General features: G+C 39.5%; 1 protein-coding gene across 2 annotated transcripts in view; it reads left to right on the top strand.

Moving 5' to 3' along the window:
- LOC129710522 (ATP-binding cassette sub-family A member 13-like) overlaps positions 1-22,210 on the top strand; it is a 231,706-nt gene that overhangs the window by 137,067 nt on the left and 72,429 nt on the right. For both annotated transcript variants that reach the window (XM_055657542.1, XM_055657554.1), the window contains exons 34-39: positions 5,868-5,982; positions 7,486-7,815; positions 8,701-8,770; positions 10,906-11,040; positions 17,860-18,012; positions 19,845-20,043. In XM_055657542.1, the coding sequence (XP_055513517.1) occupies positions 5,868-5,982; positions 7,486-7,815; positions 8,701-8,770; positions 10,906-11,040; positions 17,860-18,012; positions 19,845-20,043 (1,002 nt within the window). The remainder of the gene's footprint in view (positions 1-5,867; positions 5,983-7,485; positions 7,816-8,700; positions 8,771-10,905; positions 11,041-17,859; positions 18,013-19,844; positions 20,044-22,210) is intronic.

The following is a 22,210-nucleotide window of genomic DNA, read 5'->3' as shown; positions in this document are numbered from 1 at the left end:
TCAAATAAAATGTGCAAAATAGAAGAAGATTGTCCAAAACTACAACTATTTGAAAGTCAAATGTGAGAATTTTTTAAAAGTTGTCGGATAGCTGGCTATTATGTAATAGATGATCCAATGCCTTTAGCCTTCATGCATTTCCTGTGACTATATGTGGTAACTATGGTTTGTATACTTTTTGCTCCAATATCATTTTTCTTATGTAATGATGTTAGAATTGCAAAATGTAATTGGCACAGTGTCACACCTGGTAGAGCTACTGCCTCACAGCTCCAACGACATGGGTTCATTCCTGAACTCCAGTGCTGTCTATGTCGAATGTTTATAGTCTCCATATGACCATGTGAATTTTTACCAGGTGCTCTGGTTTCCTCCCATTTCCAAAAATGTACATGGCAGGTCAATTTTTTCACTGTAAATTATCCCACGATTGTAGTTTAGTGGTTGAATCTGCGATGGGGAAGAAGTTGATGTGACTGGGGAGAATAAAATGCATTTGGGCATTATTAGTAATTGGTCTTCGATTGTTAGCACAAACTCAGTTCCGAATTACCTGTTTCCATGCTGCATCTCGATGTGACCCATTGGCTCTGTGGTAAATCATAACTTCTGCAATGTTCTTGGGTTTCTTTGTCTTCACAATTGCATTTACTTTTTCTTTGATCAGTTGAAACCTTTTTGTAGATTCATTTGACATAGATAAACAACTTATTTCTCTCCAAACACATACATGCTTTTTTAAACTTTCTGTTCATTTGTGCCTGGAAACAGTATTTGAAATTTTCATTCATCAGTTTGTGAGGCTGTTGGTACATATTCTCTAAGGTAGACACAAAATGCTGGAGAAACTCAGCGGGCGAGGCAGCGTCTATGGAGAGAAGGAATTGGCGGGAAAGAACGAAAGTAGGTGGAGACAGTGGGACCAGTGGGAGGACTGGAAATAGGGGGGGAGGGGAGGGAGAGAGAGAGCACGGGCTACCTGAAGTTAGAGAAGTCAACGTTCATACCGCTGGGGTGTAAACTACCCAAGCGAAAAATAAGATGCTGTTCCTCCAATTTACACTGGGCCTCGCTCTGATAATGGAGGAGGCCCAGGACAGAAAGGTCAGATTTGGAATGGAAAGGGAAGTTGGGCCACCGGGAGATCAGTTTGGTTAAGACGATCTCTCCGCCTACTTTCTTTCTTTGTCCTACCCCCTCCCCTGACATCGGTCTGAAGAAGGGTCTCGACCCGAAACGCCGCCAATTCCTTCTCTCCATAGATGCCGCCTCACCCGATGAGTTTCTCCAGCTTTTTGTGTCTACCTTTGATTTTACCAGCATCTGCAGTTCTTTCTTAAACGGGACATATTCTCAAATGCTCAGACAATTAATTTCTGGAAGTATTGCGTATGAACACAAATCGTATGAATATTAATTGTAATATTGGTGCTTATACTCCTTATCCACATTCAAGTTAAAATTAGAATGTGGCTGAGTATCTGGATCATCAATCACCTGGTTCGATGCCACCTTGTAATCACCACGTTGTCAAACTATTCCATTTGATGAAGCCAGTCATTGTAGCTTCCCCTTGCGATAACTTTGTTCTATTCTAATCTATCTTTTCCTTTTTGTTGTTATTCAATGCTTATGGAACAGTTTGAGGTGAGTAGAGGATTGGCTTTCTTCCTGCCTTGCAATGAATTCAGGCATTATAAAATATAGTAATTGTGTAGTTATCTTTAAATATATATGTATCCATACTCCCTTCAGTACAGCTTCAATTTTCTGATCCAGTCTTTTCCGATCAACATTGGTTGTTTGGTACAATAATCTACTGCCATGGGTAATAGTATTTGCTGATTCTGATCCAAGATTATATCTGATCCAAAATCTTCAATATTTATTCTGAATATGTTTTTGAGTTTACTGCAGTTCATCAGTGATATTGGCTGAGCTGACAGTATATTTTCATGCCTAATTAAGCAATCTTCTGCCATGACAAAGCTCGTGATGATGCAGTGATACCTCTGTCTTGAAGTTATTCTGCTTTTCAACATTGCTTCTGATGATCTTAATCCATTATAGGATTCAAGGAAAGTGCGTTCACGCCACGGCACTGTTTACACCAATCTTTCCACCACTATGCACAAGAAGCACAATAAGCACAATATGCCATTGTATGCAGATGCCGAGAAATGTGTTCAGCTCTGGCTGAACAATTTCTAATCTTGTGATGTGGACTCGATAAGAATAATCCAGTATTAATCTAACTCTCCATTATTCTTGTGCCTCAATGCACTGTAGACTTGTTCTCTGTAGCTTTTTGATTCAAAATCCTCCCTTCTGTGAAGACATTAAACCACCGGGGTTGCTTTGGGCTTAGACTTGGATATTGAAGATACGTACTGATTTTTCTGATAGCTAAAACCTGTTTTTTTAATTTTAAATTGATGTGAGTATGGTGGGCAGCTTTTGTTGAACCTGTAGCAGCTTTCCAAGCCAGCCTCACCTACATGTATTGAATTGTTTGGGAGCTGTAGCCTTCACTACCACTCTGTGATGATAGTTAGTTTATATTTGTTCTCTGGCATTAGCATTTTTGTTTTAGTATTTATCATCATTACTTCCATACATGGTACATGTGACAATAAACTGACCTTAAAACCTTGAACCTTGATATTGCAATGTTGTCCTTAACATTAGAGTTACTGTATTTCAGTGCCAATTTAGTGTAAACGCCATCCTCCCCGATTCATTAAATTACATAATTGCAATGCCCTTCTTAATGTAATTTACATTTTATTGAACCCATTGTGAGTGTAGACACTGCAGTCTCTGCATTATCTATTTAGCATCAACTATCTCCTCTGGTAGCTTGTTCCATGCACCCACCACCTTTTGTATAAAAAAGTTACCCCTCAGGTTCCCTCTTAAATCTTTCCCTCTGCATTTTAAAGCTATGTCCTCTGGTTCTCGATTCCCCTGCTCAGGGCAAAAGATTCTGTGTGTTTACCCGAACTATTCTTCTCATGATTTTTTTTTTACACCCCCTCATTCTCCTGTGCACCAAGGAATAAAGTCCTAACCTGCTCAACCTCTTCTTGTAGCTCAGGCGCTCGAGACCTGGCAACATCCTCGTAAATCTTCCCTGCACCCTTTCCAGCTTGACAACATATTTCCTAAAATATGGTGACCAAAACTAAACACAATACTCGAAATGTGGCCACACCAGTGTCTTGTAAACTGCAGCATGACTTCCCAACTTCTATACTCAGTACTCTGATTGGTGATGGCCAATGTGGCAAATGCCTTGTTGACCACACTATCTACTTGTAATGCCACTTTCAAGGCACTAGTGGCGCCCCAAGGTCCCTCTCCTCTACAACACTTACAAGAACCTACCATTCATAGTGTAGGTTCTGCCCATGTTAGACTTCCCAAAACGTGACCCCTCATATTTCTCTGAATTATATTCTATCAACCATTCCTCAGCCCACCTGTCCAACTGTTCAAGACCCTGCTGCTATTTTTGACAACCATCTCACTATCTACAATACCACTTTTATATCATCTGCAAACTTGCTAATCATGCCATGTTTGTTCTAATCAAAATCATTGATATCAATGACAAACAACAATGGGCCCAGCACCGAACCCTGAGGCACACCACTCATCACAGAACTCCAGTTGGACAAACAACCTTCCACTATTACCCTCTGCTTCCTTCTATGAAGCTAATTTTCTATCCATTCAACTATCTCTCCTTGGGTCCCATGTGCCTTCCAGAGCAGCCTACCATGCGAAACCTAGGATGTGGAGAGGATGTTTCCACAAGTGGGATAGTCCAGGACCAGAAGTCATAGTCTCAGAATAAAAGGACACTCCTTTAGGAAGGAGATGAGAAGGAATTCCTGTAGTCAGAGGGTGGTAAATCTGTGGAATTCATTGCTACAGAAGGCTGTCGAGGCCAGGGTCAATGGATATTTTTAAGGCAGCAAGATGGATTCTTGATTAATGCAGGTGTCGGGGGTTATGGGGAGAAGACAGGAGAATGGGGTTGAGAGGGAGAGATAACTCAGCAGGTCAAGCAGCATCTCTGGGGGAAAAAGAATAGATGATGTTTTCGGTGGAGACTATTCTTCAGACTGAGAGTCAGGGGAAAGCAAAACTAGAGATATAAAAAAGTACAAACTAAACAACTAGAGATATGAAAATATGGAGCCCACAATGGTCCATTGCTGTCTGTGCAGAAGGTGATGACGAGTGGATACAAACAGTGAAACTAAGCAGAACGACAGTGAAACTAGTAGGTTGTCTAGGTTGGGGTTACTATTGTATTAGGTTGCCTCACAATCCTTGTTTTTTAAACATGGGCAATATGCTATGCACTTTTGTTACATATTTGTAATATAAAAGTGGGGTCATATTCTATCTATGTTGTGTTAGTGTTGTTTCGGAAATAAACATTGACTTTCTCTAACCGTACAGCATGCCCGTATTTATCATTTGTCTTTGTCAAACAAGTATCTATATTAACTATCCTGCTATTAATGTTGATATTCATGATCAAGAATGTTTGATGCTTTTATCATATTGATCAGATGAGGAAATGTTATACTTGCATCATTTTGATGAAAATAAAATTCTCAAAAATTAAAGGAGCCATTTTAGTTCAATATTCAAATTTATCAGATCTATTACTTGCTGATGGCAGCATCACACCTTAAATGCAAACATATTAAACTTATAGAAATGCTCCCTTAATAGAAGAATATAAAACACAAAAAAGAACAGGAGTAGCTTGTTCTGTCATTGAGCAAGATCATTGCTGATTTTCAATCTCAAACATAATTTCCCTTGAATTCTATAACAGTCACCTATCTATTGATCTACCTATCCATTCAGTGATTAAGACTTCACAGTCTCTGAATAGAGAGTTCCAAACATTTACCACCCTTTGAGTGGACATTTCAGACCCGAACCTTATTTCACCACTGCGACGTGTCTTTGAGAATCCTCAGTCAGGGTAAATATCCTCCCCTGCATTGATTTTGTTGAGCCTAGGGGCCTGTCCTACGCCAATTTTTTTTTTTTTTTTAGGCAACTGCCGGCGACTGTCATAGTCATAGCAGGTCACCGAAAAACCGGTGACAAACTACGTCATCCTGGCAACAACTTATGACAGTGCCTGTAGTTGCCTAAAAAATCACGTAAGTGAGACAGGCCCATAAAGATTCATTTACATTTCAAAAGATCACCTCACATTCTTATAAACAATTGCAAGGCCCAAGCTACTCTGTCAGTCCTCGCATGACAAACATGCCCTCCCGAAAACCAGATAGCTGAATCTTTGGTGCACTATCTCTATAATAATTATATAATTGTTTAAGTATGGTGACTATACTTGTACGATGCAATGTCAAAAATCGCAAGAATGTTTATTTGTCCTTTGCACCAGTTGTGAACTGAAACAATGAAATTCTGCAAATTGCTGAAAAATTTACAAGCATGTAAGATGCGACAACAAGAGCAACAATAAATATTAATTATATTATCAGATATTCCAAGTAAACCAGGGCATGATAGTGCAATCCTAGTAGTGCAAAGTCCATAATGGTTTGGTGCTGAGATAGAATTGTGGTTAGGGTTATGCAGAAGTTGGAGAACCGAATAGTTGATGGGTAGAAGCCATTTGTGAACAGCTGGAAGTAATGGTCTGTATTGTCTCCCTGAAGGTAGCAGCGAGAAGACAGTATGGCCATGGTAGTGTGAGTCTTCTAAATAACAAAAGTTGAATTCTGAAATGTGCCATGTCATGTCTGTTGGGACTAATCATGCATTCTTGTACAATTCAATTATTCTAACACAATCTTTTCCGACAGGTTTCTCAACAACATAGGCTTCTTTCTTCCATTGCTAATGATGCTGGCGTGGTTGATTTCCATGGCTTCCCTGGTGCGGAGACTTGTGTTTGAAAAGGAGCTTAGACTGGAAGAGGTAATTAAATATATGGAGCTCCTGAGATTATGTTTTGTCTGTTGTGCAAGAAATTCACATGAGAATTTTAGTGCAAGCTGCTAAGTGAATGCATTATTATGGTTGAAGGTAAGCTAAAACATGAATTTAAATATTTTGAGGACTATCTTGTGAAGCAGGTGAAAATCATGATTGTAAATGCTTTATGGCCATAAAATGCACGTTGTACGGTCAAATCACCAGGTATAGTCTCCTGTGTCCAATTTCTCACCACCCAACATACTTGTAAGCCCACTGGCTATTAACGTAGCTGAGCTGATATCCAAATGTACAGAGCATGTGCCACCAAATCGCCTATATGCTTCTTACACATACCAATCGGAGGCCATATATCTCTTTCAGTATATTATTGTCATGTATAAAAACACAGGGCAGAAGATGTCATGATCTTGCATATGCCAAACTGGCAAAATGTATTACATCAATCCACTTTCTTCAGTTTGCTGGTATTGTATAGATGGATCTGATAGCCAGTTGGGAGACCCTCAAATCTCCATCAAATTACACTTTTTTTCATTTTTTTTGCTCATTTTTGGTGGATTTGTAAAGTAGTCAAAATATGGAAATTTTTTCAAAAATGTATTTGAAAACAACTCTGTTGACCATTGCTAAATATACTATATATTTGTGTCAATCTTTCATATTCTATTTCCAAAATCCATTCTAATTACTACAATGGAAGAAAAGCATAGTGAAATACATGAATCTAAGGATGAGCATGTGGCCATCGCTGACAGAATTGGTTTATGTGAACTCAATTTCCTGGGTGGCCATTATCAGCTTGCCTTCCTTCAAATGTCTCAGCAATGTTGTGTCTGGTTCATTTGAGAAATGACAATACCAGTAAACTGGCCCCTATTAAGGGCTGAACATTCCAGATCTCTCCCTTAAAAAAAGTGTGCTAAAGAATCTCAGCCAGTCTGGCAGAATCTCTGGATAACGTGGATAGGTGATGTTTTGTGTTGGGACCCTTCTTCTGATTGACCTCTCCCTAGCGTTAAGCCCCTGTCCCACTTACGTTTCCTTGGCACGCTAATTACGCGACCACATGGTCGCGTTGAGGCTCGACGGTCCCGCGAAGGTCCCGCGCAATTTCATGCACCGGCACAGCCGTCTGGAGCGCGTGACGTCATTTGAAGATGGACACAAAATGCAGGAGTAACTCAGCGAGACCGACAGCATCTCTGGAGAGAAGGAATGGGTGACGGTTCGTGTCAAGACTCTTCTTCAGTCTGAAAGAAGGGTCTTGACCCGAATAGTCACCCATTGCTTCTCTCCAGAGATGCTGCCGGTCCCGCTGAGTTACTTCTGCATTTTGTGTCTATCTTCAACTGCAACTTCAGAAAAATTCCTTTATTTGCGCTCTTGTTTACTGATGGTACATTATGTAGTCTCCATTATTGTGCACAGTTTCGAAATATGTTTGGAGTTTGGAGGTCTCTAACAGTATTTTATATTTTACAGTACATGAAGATTCTGGGAGTGAAACCGGTAACCAACTTTCTGGTCTGGTTTTTGGACAACTTCATCATCTTGATAATCAGCAGTGCTGCCATCACTATTATCCTTAAAGCAGGCCACATTCTCCCAAACAGTAATGGATTCATAGTTTTCCTCTATTTTGTGGATTTTGGAGCTTCAGTTATTTCATTGGGCTACTTGATTTCAGCCTTTTTCAGCCATGCTAATACAGCAGCCCTCAGTGCCTGTTTGCTCTACATCATTACCTTCTTTCCCTACATGGTTTTTGTTGTCGTACAGAACCAGCTCAACTTCTCCAGCCAGATTCTAATCGTAAGTAGTGCACGCCATTTTGTAACACCCTGCACATTTCTGCAGTTATCACTTAAATGATTGAACTGAAATTGATATTCTTTTGAGGAATGTCAATCTGTGCTACATCAAGCAAGTTCAAATGCAAAGAAAGATTCATATTTTTTCAGGAAAACATGAGGAATGGTGCATTGTGACAGACCTGTTAAAATATGTAAAAAGAGGGATAATAAAGATACCAATAGTAATTACAGCAATTGAAAAGTGCGCAAAGATGGGCTGGAGATCTAAGAACAAATTATTATTTTTTGCTTGGTTTTGTTGGGTAGAGAGAGCCCAATACTGCAAGATTTCTTTGTTATCTTAGTGGGGTGGCCTTAGCAAAGTACCTAATTTGATGACGTCTGATGGCACTACCATCCTAATAATGTAATAGAACGCTATTTTGCATGGCGTGTGTAACTTAGTCATGTGATTCGTTTATCTTGTTAATTAAGTAACAGTTGGAGTTGAGCAGGAAACGAGTTTTCAGAAGTCTAACAGCAGGCAGACATTTTGTAGAATGGAATTTGGGGCTGTAGATGGTATTGGCAGAAATGATGACTCTATAGATTTTTTAACCATATGTTGCGAGTGGGAAATGGAATTTGAATGATGCGAGAACAGAACCAATAGTTGGGTCAAAGGTAAATGCCAGCATCGATCGGATGGGGCAAATGGCTAGTTTCCATACAGTTTTCACTATGTAATTCGATATCAGTGATCAATCTACATATTTTTCATAAAGACTCTTACCACATTAGGTTGTATAAATTTTAACTAATATAGTTATTATATATGATATATAAACCTTATAACACTTAAAACTATTAGTAATAATTTTATTAAAATCTAAATTCCATCTAGTGTCTCTTATGCACGACTGCATTCAGCCAGGGAGCCTATATTATCACCCTTTTTGAAGGGGAAGGACCAGGTAAGAAACTTATGAGATGTGTTATCAACTTGTTTGACATTATGGTGATAAAAACTATGAGGAAAATATAATTTGACTTGTGTATTCTGTATTGATTGTGGCATTGAATGGAAAGCAAAGTAATAAAACTTCCTGCTAAATATTTGATTCAAAGTAAGATCTATTTAAAAAATATAAATATCTCATTTGAAAGACTAAATTCTATTTAAAGAAATGTGATTTTCTCGGAACATGAATCTTTATTTCCGCCTCATCCGCTGAGTTTCTCCAGCATTTTTGTCTACCTTTATTTCTGGGCGTCATTTTTTATCACTAAAATAAATAAATATTTTTGGCAGATGTTTATGCTTTTCAACTTAAATTCTAATGCTCCTTTGTCATCCTCCATTTGTCTTTTTGCCAAATCATCCCTGAATTTGAAAACTGAAAACTTTATTTCCATGAAATATACCTTTAGTACATAGAACATTACAGCATAGAAACAAGCCCTTTGGCCATTCATCTCTGCGCTAATCATGATGCAAATCTATCTAATCTCGTTTACATGTTCATTTTGTGTATCACTCTATTCCCTGCCTGTTCATGTCTGCCGAAGAGTTTGGAAACATTGCCGTGGTATCTGCTTCTACCACCTCCCTTGGCATAATGTTCCAGGCACCTATAGCACTCCGTGTAAAAAAAACCCTGCTTTGTAGATCTTTATCCCCCCCCATCTTCACCTTCAACCGATGCCCTCTAATATTTGACATTTCCACCCTCGGTAAAACACTATGACACTCCTCGTTACTGATGCCTCTCATTATCTTATATACATCTACACTATCTCCTTTACCACTCTATCACGTGTTGACACTTTTATGAAGTTGTGGATATGCACGCCAAGATCCATCCATACATTAATATTCTAGAGCACCAACATTTAATATTTTCCTTTGTCTTGCATTCCACCTCCCAAATTAAAAATCCTGTAAACTTCGATGTCTTCATATTTTCTTCACATGTAAAAAGTGTGGCTATCCTTAATGTCATTATAACAAGGATGATATTGATTGACTTGCTACAGCAAAATTCATCTTATTAACCAATTAATTTCAGGGAACAATATTTATAAGAATTCTTACAATTATGGTGCAAAGAAGAAATGTAGGGAAAAAGCTCAGGCCTAGCAAGTTATCCCTTATTATAATATCCATTTTTATTGTTGAATTCATTATTACTCGAAAATAGGTCTGGGATTGCAGTCTGCTATTACCTCTTGCTGTTTGCTTCCAAAGCAGACGTGGTAAAAAACAAACTCGGATGACTCCTGCATGCAGCTAATACCAATCATGTTCTTCATCCTTTACCGTCCAGCTAACATCAGAAGTAACTGGTTGGCTCAGTTTAAATGGATGTGCAATGACTCTCCAGGCAATGCCAGTGTAGAAAGGAAAGGGAACTGAGTGTTCTGATGGAAAAGGTGAAGAAGAGAAGCAATGTATGCTTTTGCAGGGGATTAGGAAGCCACATCTGTTTAAAGAGATTTGTTGGATGTCACAGAATACAACCATTTGTTGTCCAGCATATGGGAAGAGCAGTTGAGATGGAAGCTTGGAAGAGTTTCAGTGATGCCATATTCAGTGATGTTGCTATATTTTTTCTGAATGATGGCAATCATGATCCCACTGTCACCTTACTGGTGCCCTTACAGTTGTCTGTCAACTAGTACTCAGTCTGATTTTAATCGCTTAATTGCTCAGTGTCGTCTGTGACTCTACCACCAAAGTTCAACAGCCTTCCACCAATCAACCACAACATTAGCATTGTGCAGAAGGAATGAAATAGACCATTGAGGGATTGTTCAAGGGTGAATACTTGATATTTACAACTTCTTATCTAAAAGCAGTTGCATAGAAAGTTTACTGCTTTCTTCTTTCTTCTCTTAATCTTCCTCCTGTACTTCATTTGGGATATGGGAAGAAACCAGAGCACGAAGCAGAAATATGCGTGATCTTGGGGAGAACATAATATGTGATATAACATAATGTTCACTAGTTTTAAATCTGAACATATTATAAACCTGCTGTTGTATCTTTGCAGAATTGGATCTAGTCAGAGATGTACTTTTGTTTACAAAATGAACTTTTATGTTCCAGGAATCCAATGGAATAACATGTATGAAGTCATTGGGAGTGCAGATAATGTGTCTTTTGCGTGGGTTTGCTGGATGATTGTAATCGATTCAGTGATATATCTCATTCTTGGCTGGTATCTACATAACATCTTCCCTGGTGAGAAAAACAATATTTTTTAATTGTAATTGTCATTGCAAATTTGTAATGATTTATATCATTAGTTTGGGGGAACACATTTACTTTAAAAGATTATTTTAAAAAGCCAAGGGCTACATGGTTATTTACAGAGGCAATCTGGAATGTACTTACTGAAATTCATGTTGCTGTACATTGTTTATTTATAATAAATTAAATAAGGATTACATTAGAACATTGTGGAAGATAGTTAAAGGCACTATAATACGAACAAAGAATAATTTGTTTGTTTTCTAATGGTTTAAAGCAATACATTGTAGAATGCTTTACAAAATCTTAAAGATTATGGCCAATTTTCTGTGTACTATTGCCAATTTTTCATTCTAAACTTGTCTGTTAATTCCATGCACCTCTCTTTTTGTCGGAACATTATATTTTTCTTCAAATGATCATGGTGCTATATTTGAAATTATATTCTAATGGGAATTGTTATGAATAAAGAGGTCTTGTTTTATTTGGAATTATCTGTAAGATCTATAGAACATAGAGGAAACACATCACAGGAACAGGCCCTTCGATCCACAATGTCTATGTCAAATCTGCTTGCACATGATCCACACCTCTCCATTCCCAGAATATAGAAACATAGAAACATAGAAAGTAGGTGCGAGAGTAGACCACCAGGTCCGTCGAGCCCGCACCGCCATTCGCTCATGGCTGAACACTAAACAGACACACTTACCCACAAACAGTAGACACAAGACACAGAACACAAGACACTACCCTCCCCCTTATACCGCTATCACCCCTCTCCACCCCAAGAACCTCGTGATCTCCTGGGGGAGGCAAAAAAACGGATAAAAACCCAGGTCCAATTCGGGAAAAAAATCCGGGAAATTCCTCTCCGACCCCAATCCAGGCGATCGACACTTGTCCAGGAGATCACTCAGGTCTTACTATACTAACCATACCTAGGTCCATATCCCTGCCCTCTCCCCGTAGCCCCTTATCCCCTTGGCAGCTAAAAAACCATCTATTTTAGTCTTAAATATATTTAAAGTTTCTGCTTCCACTGCTCCCTGGGGCAGTGAATTCCATAAATTAACCACCCTCTGGGTGAAGAAGTTCTTCCTCATCTCAGTTTTAAAAGAGCCCCCCCTTATTCTGCAACTATGTCCCCTAGTTCTAGTTTCCCCGATCATTGGGAACATCCTCGGTGCATCCACCCGATCAAGGCCCCTCACGATCTTATATGTTTCAATGAGATTGCCTCTCATTCTTCTAAACTCCAAAGAGTAGAGTTCCAGCCTACTTAACCTTTCCTCATATGTCAATCCCCTCATTGCAGGAATTAATCTTGTAAACCTTTGCTGCACTGCCTCCAGGGCTAGTACATCCTTTCTTAAGTATGGACCCCAGAACTGTACACAGTATTCCAAATGTGGTCTCACTAATACTGTGTACAGCTGCAGCAAGACCTCCGTGTTTTTATACTCAATCCCCCTAGCAATAAAGGCCAAAACTCCATTGGCCTTCCTGATTGCTTGCTGCACCTGCATACTAACTTTCAGTGATTCATGTACTAATACCCCTAGATCCCTTTGCGTTGCATTACAACGCAGCTCCTCCTCATTTAGAAAATAACTTGCCCTATCATTTTTTTTCCAAAAGTGAATGACTTCACATTTATTAGTATTAAATTTCATCTGCCAAGTTGTTGCCAACTCACCTAGCTTATCTATATCCTTTTGCAGACTCTTCCTATCCTCCTCATCCCTTACTTTTCCTCCCATTTTTGTATCGTCCGCAAATTTTGATATATTACACTTGGTTCCCTCCTCCAAATCATTTATATAAATTGTGAACAACTGGGGTCCCAGCACCGACCCTTGCGGAACCCCGCTAGTTACCGGTTGCCATCCCGAGTATGAACCATTTATCCCCACTCTCTGCTTCCTATTTGTTAGCCAATCCTCTACCCATGCTAATATATTACCCCCAATCCCATAATTTTTTATTTTTAGCAATAGTCTCTTATGTGGCACCTTGTCAAAAGCCTTTTGGAAGTCCAAGTATACCACATCCACCGGTTCCCCTTTATCCACCCGGGTTGTTACTTCCTCAAAGAATTCGAGCAGATTCGTTAAACAGGACTTCCCCTTCACAAAACCATGCTGGTTCTGTCTGATGAAGTCATGTTCATCCAAGTGCCCCGTTAGTGTTTCTTTAATAATTGTCTCTAACATTTTACCCACCACCGATGTTAGACTAACCGGTCTATAGTTACCCGCCTTCTGTTTACTTCCTTTTTTAAATATAGGTGTTTAAATATAGGTGTTACATTGGCCATTTTCCAATCCACTGTATCCATGTGTCTATCTAAAAAAGTAAATGCCACCCTGGTATCTGCCTCCACCACCATCCCTGGTAGTGTGTTCTAGGCACCCACCACCCTCTGAGCAATAAGCTTGCCCTGCACATCACATTTACACTTTGTCCTTTTCACTTTAAAACTATGCCCTCTAGCCTTTGATATTTCCACCGAGAAAAAGGTTTTGACTCTCTACCCTCTCTATACCTCCCACAATTTTATATACTTCTATCAGGTTTTCCCTCAAACTCCAGCATTCCAAATAGGGTATCCAAGTCTTCTTATATCGAATACCCTCTATTGCAGGCAACATTCTGGCAAACCTCTTCTGCACCCTCTCCAAAGACTCCACACCATTCCTGCAATGAGGTGATGGGAACTGCAAAGGCAGCTTAACCAAAGTCCAATAAAGATACAATGTGACTTCCTGACTCTTATAGTTAATGTCCCAACCAATGAAGGCAAGCACGTCATAAGCCTTCTTTACTACCTATTTTTGTCTTTCCATATTCAGGGTTCTAAAGATTTGGACCCTAAGATTGCTCTGCACATCAAGGGTCATGCCTTTAATTATATATATTGGCCCCTTACTATTGACCTCCCAAAGTGCAACACCTCACATGTGATCAGATTAAACTCTATCTATATCCCCCTGTTTACCACAGCCCTCTAATACAGCTATCTGGTTATCGGCTGCAAATTTTGTAGCTGAACCATCTACATTTATGTTTAAGTAATTTAAATATATCACAACCAACAGAGGATCCAGACCAGATCCCTGCAGAACTCCACTGGTCACAGATATCCAGCTTGAATAAAGACCTTCCACCATAACACTCTGTCTTCTATCAGAAAGCCAGTTCTAAATCCATACGATCAAGCCACTGTGAATTGTGCCTTTCCTCTTGAACTATGTATAAAAGCAGTATTCCAACCACAGTTTAACCAATGCATTGTACAATTTTGTTAGCACATTCTTGTTAAATGCAAAAATATAATATATAAATATAACATAGAAATCCTTTTTCCTTTTTCATGACCATTTCTGCTAGCATAGAAACATAGCAAAGAAAAATAGGTGCAGGAGTAGGCCATTCGGCCCTTCGAGCCAACACCGCAATTCAATATCATCATGGCTGATCACTTAAAATCAATACCCCATTCCTGCTTTTTCCCCATATCCCTTTATTTCTTTAATCCGAAGAGTTAAATCTCACCACCTCTTGAAAAACCCCAGTGAAATTGCTTCCACTGCCTCCTGTGGCAGATAATTACTCTGCACTCTCTGAATAGCAATAATGTCCTTCCTCAAATTGTGACCAAAATTGTACACAATAGTCCAGGTGTGGTCTCACCAGGGCAGCAGGACTGCAGTAGGACCTCCTTGCTCCTAAACTCAAATCCTGTCGCAAGTAGGACTAACATGCCATTAGCTTTCTTCACTGCCTGCTATACCTGCATGCTTACTTTCAGTGACTGATGTACAAGCACACCCAGGTCTCGTTGAACTAATCTGACACCTATCAGATAATAATCTGCCTTCCTGTTCTTGCCACCAAAGTGGATAAACTCACTTTTATCCACATTATACTGCATCTGCCATGCATCTTCCCACTCACCCAACCTATCCAAGTCACCCGGCAGCCTCATAACATCCTCCTCGCAGCTCTTACTGCCACCCAGCTTTGTGTCATTCGCAAACTTGGAGATGTCACATTTAATTCGGTCGTCTAAATCGTTAATATTTATTGTAAATAGCTGGGGTCCCAGCACCAAGCCTTGCGGCACCCCACTAGTCACTGCCTGTCATTCTGAAAAGGACCCGTTGTTTCCGACTCTTTGCGTCCTGTATGCCAACCAGTTCTCTATCCATGTCAATACCCTACCCCCAATACCATGTGCTCTAATTTTGCACACTAATCTCTTGTGTGGGACTTTGTCAAAGGCTTTTTGAAAGTCCAGATACACCGCATCCACTGGCTCTCCCATATCCATTCTGCTTGCTACATCCTCAAAAAATTCCAGAAGATTCGTCAAGCATGATTTTCCCTTCATAAATCCATGCTGACTTTGACCGATCCTGTCACAGCTTTCCAAATGCGCTGATATAACATCTTTAATAATCTTCCCCACTATCGATGTAAGGCTAACTGGTTTATAATTCCCCATTTTGTCTCTCCCTCCTTTCTTAAAAAATGGAGTTACATAGGCTACCCTCCAGTCCACAGGAATTGATCCAGAGTTGTGAGAACATTAATCACCATTGCATCCACAATTTCTAGGGCCACCTTCTTGAGTACTCTGGGATGCAGACCTTCAGGCCCTGGGGATTTATCAGCTTTTAGTCCCAACAGTGTACCGAACACTATTTCCTGACTAATGTGGATTCCTTTCAGTTCCACCCTCCGACTAGATCCTCGGTCCCCTAGTATTTCTGGGAGGTTGTTTATCTTCCTTAGTGAAGACAGAATTAAAGTACTCATTTAACTGTTCTGCCATTTCCTTGTTTCCCATTATAAATTCACCAGATCCTGACTGTAAGGGTCTACATTTGCCTTCACTAATCTTTGCCTTTTTACATATCTAAATATGCTTTTAGAGTTTTTATATTCCCCACGTTTTCTTTCATGCTCTCCCCCCCCCCCCCCCCCCCCCCCACCCTCTGTTTAACCATATAACAATTACAGCACAGAAACAGGCCATCTCGGCCCTACAAGTCCGTGCCGAACACTTATTTTCCCCTAGTCCCATCTACCTGCACTCAGACCATAACCCTCCATTCCTTTCCCATCCATATACCTATCCACTTTATTTTTAAATGATAAAATCGAACCTGCCTCCACCACTTCCACTGGAAGCTCATTCCACACAGCTACCACTCTCCGAGTAAAGAAGTTTCCCCTCATGTTACCCCTAAACTTCTGTCCCTTAATTCTCAAGTCATGTCCGCTTGTTTGAATCTTCCCTACTCTCAATGGGAAAAGCTTATCCACGTCAACTCTGTCTATCCATCTCATCATTTTAAAGACCTCTATCAAGTTCCCCCCCTTAACCTTCTGCGCTCCAAAGAATAAAGACCTAACTTATTCAACCTTTCTCTGTAACTTAGTTGCTGAAACCCAGGCAACATTCTAGTAAATCTCCTCTGTACTCTCTCAATTTTGTTGACACCCTTCCTATAATTGGGCGACCAAAATTGTACACCATACTTCAGAATTGGTCTCACCAATGCCTTGTACAATTTTAACATTACATCCCAACGTCTATACTCAATGCTCTGATTTATAAAGGTGTTTAACCCCTTTGTTCTCCTCTGTTGAGTTTGAAATTTCTCCCAGTCCTCCGGTTCGATACTTCATCTGGGCAATTAATATGCCTCTTCCTTGGATTTAACACTATCCTTGATTTCCCTTGTGAGCCACGGTTGAGCCGCCTTCACCGTTTTATTTTTTCACCAGACAGGGATGAACAATTTTTTTTAAATTAGCAGTTACCACTTTTAAAGATTTTTGTATCTATGGTCTATAACCTGTAACTATTTTGTCCTTTGATTCTAAAACATCTTACACTTTAAGGCAGGGACACCCAAACATTGACATTGTAAACATAGCCTGTGGCAACTCTGGGTTTGGCTTGATTAAATGGAACATTCCTGGGAATAGTACCCTCTCTCACCATAAACATTGATAGCTTCCAATGTTTTACAGTAATTTTCACACAAAGACAGTCATTAACCCCTGAACTAGGATTACTGGAGATAATACTACCCACTGTTTTCTCCTCGTGTCCAAGGACTGTGACTCACTAATTGGAAGTTGCACTGATGGAGCAGTTCTGTCTGTTTGAGCAATCTGGGTTACAGAAATTCAATTGTGACCATCCTTTGTACCAAGCAGAAAATATCCAACCAAATATAAAAGCTGGTGTACATCTGCTTTAAAATGAACATATGCAATTTCTTTCCCCATAGATCACATCTGTTGCCTGTATTTCAGGCACCCATCTCTATTTACGATATAAACAAAAATTTATGAGGCATTTCTATGAATAGAAAATAAGGGAGATCTCATTACATATGCCTAAGCTGTTTCATTCTAACAGTATTAGTTTACCGTGATTCCCTCAACCATTGTATTGAAGTTTCAGTCCTTCAAATACTATTTGGCACAATCTCTATAACAAAATACTGTGCAAAAACTTAAAAATCTATTAATTTACACCATAATTTTGGTGGTATTTTTTATTAAATTAAATCACATTAATTTATTTTAGGATTAAATTTAATGTCAATTTTGTGTAATGAAAATGACACTGATTCACTTTTGTGCTCCTTTTCCCTGTCAAAAATTACGATATGTATGAAATGCTTTTTCATGAAAATGTTTGTCTGCAAATGCATTTATCTATGTGCATATAAAAAGCTATGTATTAATGATGTGTCAGGTTTAACTGTACCTTTCTTACTTTAGGTAAATGTGGAACCCGCAGACCTTGGTATTTCCCATTCACAAGTTCGTATTGGATGAATCTGCATAGTTGTGCAAAAAGACATGATAGGAAGATAGGAGAAGGCTACTGGGCACAAAATCTGAACAATTACAACCAGCAAATGAATGCAAAGGGTAACATTTAACTTTTGTGGCTTCCCATCATTTCCTTATCAGAGAACCCACTTAAAATATATCTAAGAAAGCAAACAGCTGCAGGTGATAAAAATCTGAATTAAAAACATGCAATGCTGGAAATACTCAACAGATCAGGCAGCATTCATGCAGAGAGAAAGATGATTTATGGGAAATCAATCCTAATAAAGGCTATTAGGGAAATAGTAACACTGATTTTCCTCTGTACAGTGTCCTTTCCTATATCAACAAAATCTTCTAGGCTTACAGCCCTCTAAGATATCCATGTTCCTTGAATCTGGCCTCTTGGACAAATGACACTCTTTCCATTTAATTTGCTCCATGATAGATGTTGTGTTCTTAGGCATTGAGGCCATACATTCTAAAAGTTCTTCTTTAAATCTTCCCAGTAATTTGCATTTGTTCTCCTCAGAACTCAAAACTGTGAAATTTCACTCTGAAACTCTCATTCATCCACTATCCACTTCCGTCCCAAGCCACTTTTCTCCTCCCTGAACTTTTCGTATCGTTAGTTTGTGTGTGATTTGGATGATAATCTGGAAATTAGTTTCCTAGAAGCACAACATGTTAATTTAACTCTCTTTTTCCGGGAAACCTCTTTACAAGAAAAACCTCTATCATCCATTTTCAATGTTGTAAACTTAACATGGAGCACAGCAACATTATTCAGTCCTCCTCCTCCAATATTGTTGCAATTCAGTTCAAAATCTCCCTTATTCTGGCACTAGGTCACCATCATTTCATATGAGACTTGCAAATCAGTTTACTAAGGATGCTAGCCCATAATTACTGAATTAAACATGTACAACTAAACACATTCTCTCCTCCCCAATTTGGAAGACTGCTAACTGACTTATGGAAATATTTCCACTTGATCCTCACCGAGAAAAAGCATAAAAACTATTAATTGTAGTCAGTGTCTGCGGTTGTTCGTCTTCTGTTTGTTATTAGTTGCACCGGATTCATTCCTGCAAGGTCAATCAGGATTTGAAGGAAACAGATTCTCTTCCCGATCACTCTTGTGTTTTTTTTTCATGGTGTCAACTTTCACTCCAAGTTTAGAAAAACGGAACTGCAGATGCTGATTTACAAAAAAAAGACACAAAGTGCTGGAGTAACTCAGCAGGTCAGGCAGCATCTCTGGAGAATATGGATAGGTGACATTTTAGATAGGGGCCCTTCTTCAGACTGATATTTTGGGTCAGAGCCCTTCTTCTGAAGAAGAGTCCTGACCTGAAACATCACCTACCTATTGTTCTCCAGAGACGCTGCCTGGCCCACAGAGTTACTCCAGAACTTTGAGTCCTTTTTCACCCAATGAACGTTTTTGAGTTGTAATTTGCCATACCCCAAATCAGTACAGTCACAAGCAGGGTAGTGACCTATTTATTGTTTATTGGTGTCCTCGACCTAAAGACACATAAATGTATTCTGGGATGGGACTGATGCACAATATTAACTGGAACTTAATGGAACCACTATTGACTGAATTAACCACGACCTGAAAACCAATGCATCAAGCTGGGCATCATCACGTGATAACAACTGTGCTTAGCTTTATCCTCACCAACTTTTCTGTTGCCTATAACAATGCTGCAAGAAGTTACCACAATATAATACTTATCCCTTCTTAACACCAAGTACATCCACCTTTGTTTTGTGCAGACTATGTTTGTGCTAAAGGGGCCAAACTCAGGACAGATGTTGAAAATTAAAAAAACTACTGATGCTTGACTCTATTAATTAGAAGAATCAAGTATTAAAAGTATGCGATTATGACAAACATATTATCTGTTATTTTCTTTCAATAGAAGATCCTTTGGATTATATGAACTTGCCTGTGAAAGAAGCGAAGCCCAATAAGTTGGAGATCGGCGTAGCTGTAAGGTCTCTCACCAAAACGTATAGGCACAATAAGAAAGTAGCCGTTAGCGACTTGAACCTTGATTTCTACAAAGGAGAAATTACAGCTTTGTTGGGACCCAATGGAGCAGGAAAGACAACAACAATGTAAGTAATGCAGTACAATCTATCAAGGAAACATACAATAAATGGTCAGGCTAAATAAGTAACATAATTTAAATCATGAGCACAATGAAATAGTGTACAATTTATGTTGATCTCTCGTCAAAATTGGTTGAATAAACATTAGAATGTAAATATTAAAATGTAAATATGCCTCATTTTAAACTCTGGGACTTTTACATATAATTGTTCAATGGGTCCAAACTTAAAATCAGAGGGAGAGGAGCCCGAGGTTGTGGTACATATAGGTACCAATGACATAGGTTAAAAAAAGGGAAGAGGTCCTGAAGGGAGGATTTAGGGAGTTGGGAGGAGAGTTAAAGAAAAGGACCAAAAAGGTAACAATCTCAGGATTACTGCCTGTGCCATGCGACAGTGAGAGTAGGAATGGAGCGAGGTGGAGGATAAATGCGTGGCTGAAAGACTGGTGCAGAGGGCAGGGATTCAAGGTTCTGGATCATTGGGACTTCTTTTGGGGAAGGTGGGATCTGTACAGAAAGGATGGCTTTCACTTGAACCCGAGGGGGACCAATATCTTGGCGGGGAAATTTGCAAAGGCTACTGGGGAGACTTTAAACTAGAATGGTTGGGGCGAGGGACTCAAATAGAGACAGCTAGTAGACAGAATGGGAGGCAGGAAGCAGAAAAGGGAAGCACTCGGGCACAAGAGGAGAAAGAAAAAAAAGGAAATAAACAGAGAATAAGAGGCGGGGGGTTTCTTAAATGTGCATATTTTAATGCTAGGAGCATTGTAAGAAAGGTGGATGAGCTTAGAGTCTGGATAGACACCTGGAAGTATGATGTTGTGGTGATCAGTGAAACATGGTTGCAGGAGGGCTGTGATTGGAAACTAAATATTCCAGGATTCCGTTGCTTCAGGTGTGATAGAATTGGAGGGGCAAGAGGTGGAGGTGTTGCATTAGTAGTCAGGGAAGATATTACAGCAGTGCTTTGGCAGGATAGATTGGAGGGCTCATCTAGGGAGGCTATTTGGGTGGAACTGAGAAGTGGGAAAGGGGTAGCAACACTTATAGGGGTGTATTATAGACCGCCAAATGGGGATCGAGAATTGGAAGAGCAAATATGTACGGAGATAGCAGATATTAGTAGTAAGCACAAGGTAGTGATTGTGGGAGATATGAATTTTCCACACATAGACTGGGAAACACATTCGGTAAATGGGCTGGATGGTTTGGAGTTTGTAAAATGTGTGCAGGATAGTTTTTTGCAGCAATACATATAGGTACCTACTAGAGGAGGGGCAGTGTTGGACCTCCTGTTAGGAAATGAGACGGGACAGGTGGCGGAGGTATGCGTTGGGGAGCACTTCGGGTCCAGTGATCACGATACCATTAGTTTCAATATAATTATGGAGAGGGTCAGAACTGGACCTAGGGTTGAGATTTTTGATTGGAGAAAGGCTAACTTTGATGAGATGCGAAATGATTTAAAAGGAGTGAACTGGGACATTTTGTTTTATGGGAAGGATGTAGAAGAGAAATGGAGGACATTTAAAGGGGACATTAGAATGTAAATATTAAAATGAGTACAGAATCTTTATGTTCCTGTTCGGTTGAAAGAAACAGTAAAAAGTGGAAAGAGCCCTGGTTTTCAAGGGAAAATGGACACCTTGTTCGGAAAAAGAGGGAGATCTACAATAATTATAGGCAGCATGTAGTAAATGAGGTGCTTGAGGAGTATAAGGAATGTAAAAAGAATCTTAAGAAAGAAATTAGAAAAGCTAAAAGAAGACATGAGGTTGCTTTGGCAAGTAAGGTGAAAGTAAATCCAAAGGGTTTCTACAGCTACAGCTATAAAAGGATAACGAGGGATAAAATTGGTCCATTGGAGAGACAGAGTGGACAGCTATCTGCAGAGCCAAAAGAGATGGGGGAGACATTGAACAATTTATTTTCATCGGTATTCACCAAGGAGAAGGATATTGAATTATGTGAGGTAAGGGAAACTAGTAGAGTAGCTATGGATATTATGAGTTTCAAAGTAAAAGAAGTACTGAGACTTTTGAAAAATATAAAAGGGGATAAGTCTCCAGGTCCTGACAGGATATTCCCTAGGACATTGAGGGAAGTTAGTGTAGAAATAGCCGGGGCTATGACAGAAATATTTCAAATGTCATTAGAAACGGGAATAG

Source organism: Leucoraja erinacea, chromosome 2 (genome assembly GCF_028641065.1).
Source record: "Leucoraja erinacea ecotype New England chromosome 2, Leri_hhj_1, whole genome shotgun sequence".
NCBI lineage: Eukaryota > Metazoa > Chordata > Chondrichthyes > Rajiformes > Rajidae > Leucoraja > Leucoraja erinaceus.
This window is presented reverse-complemented; position numbering and strand designations above follow the sequence as displayed.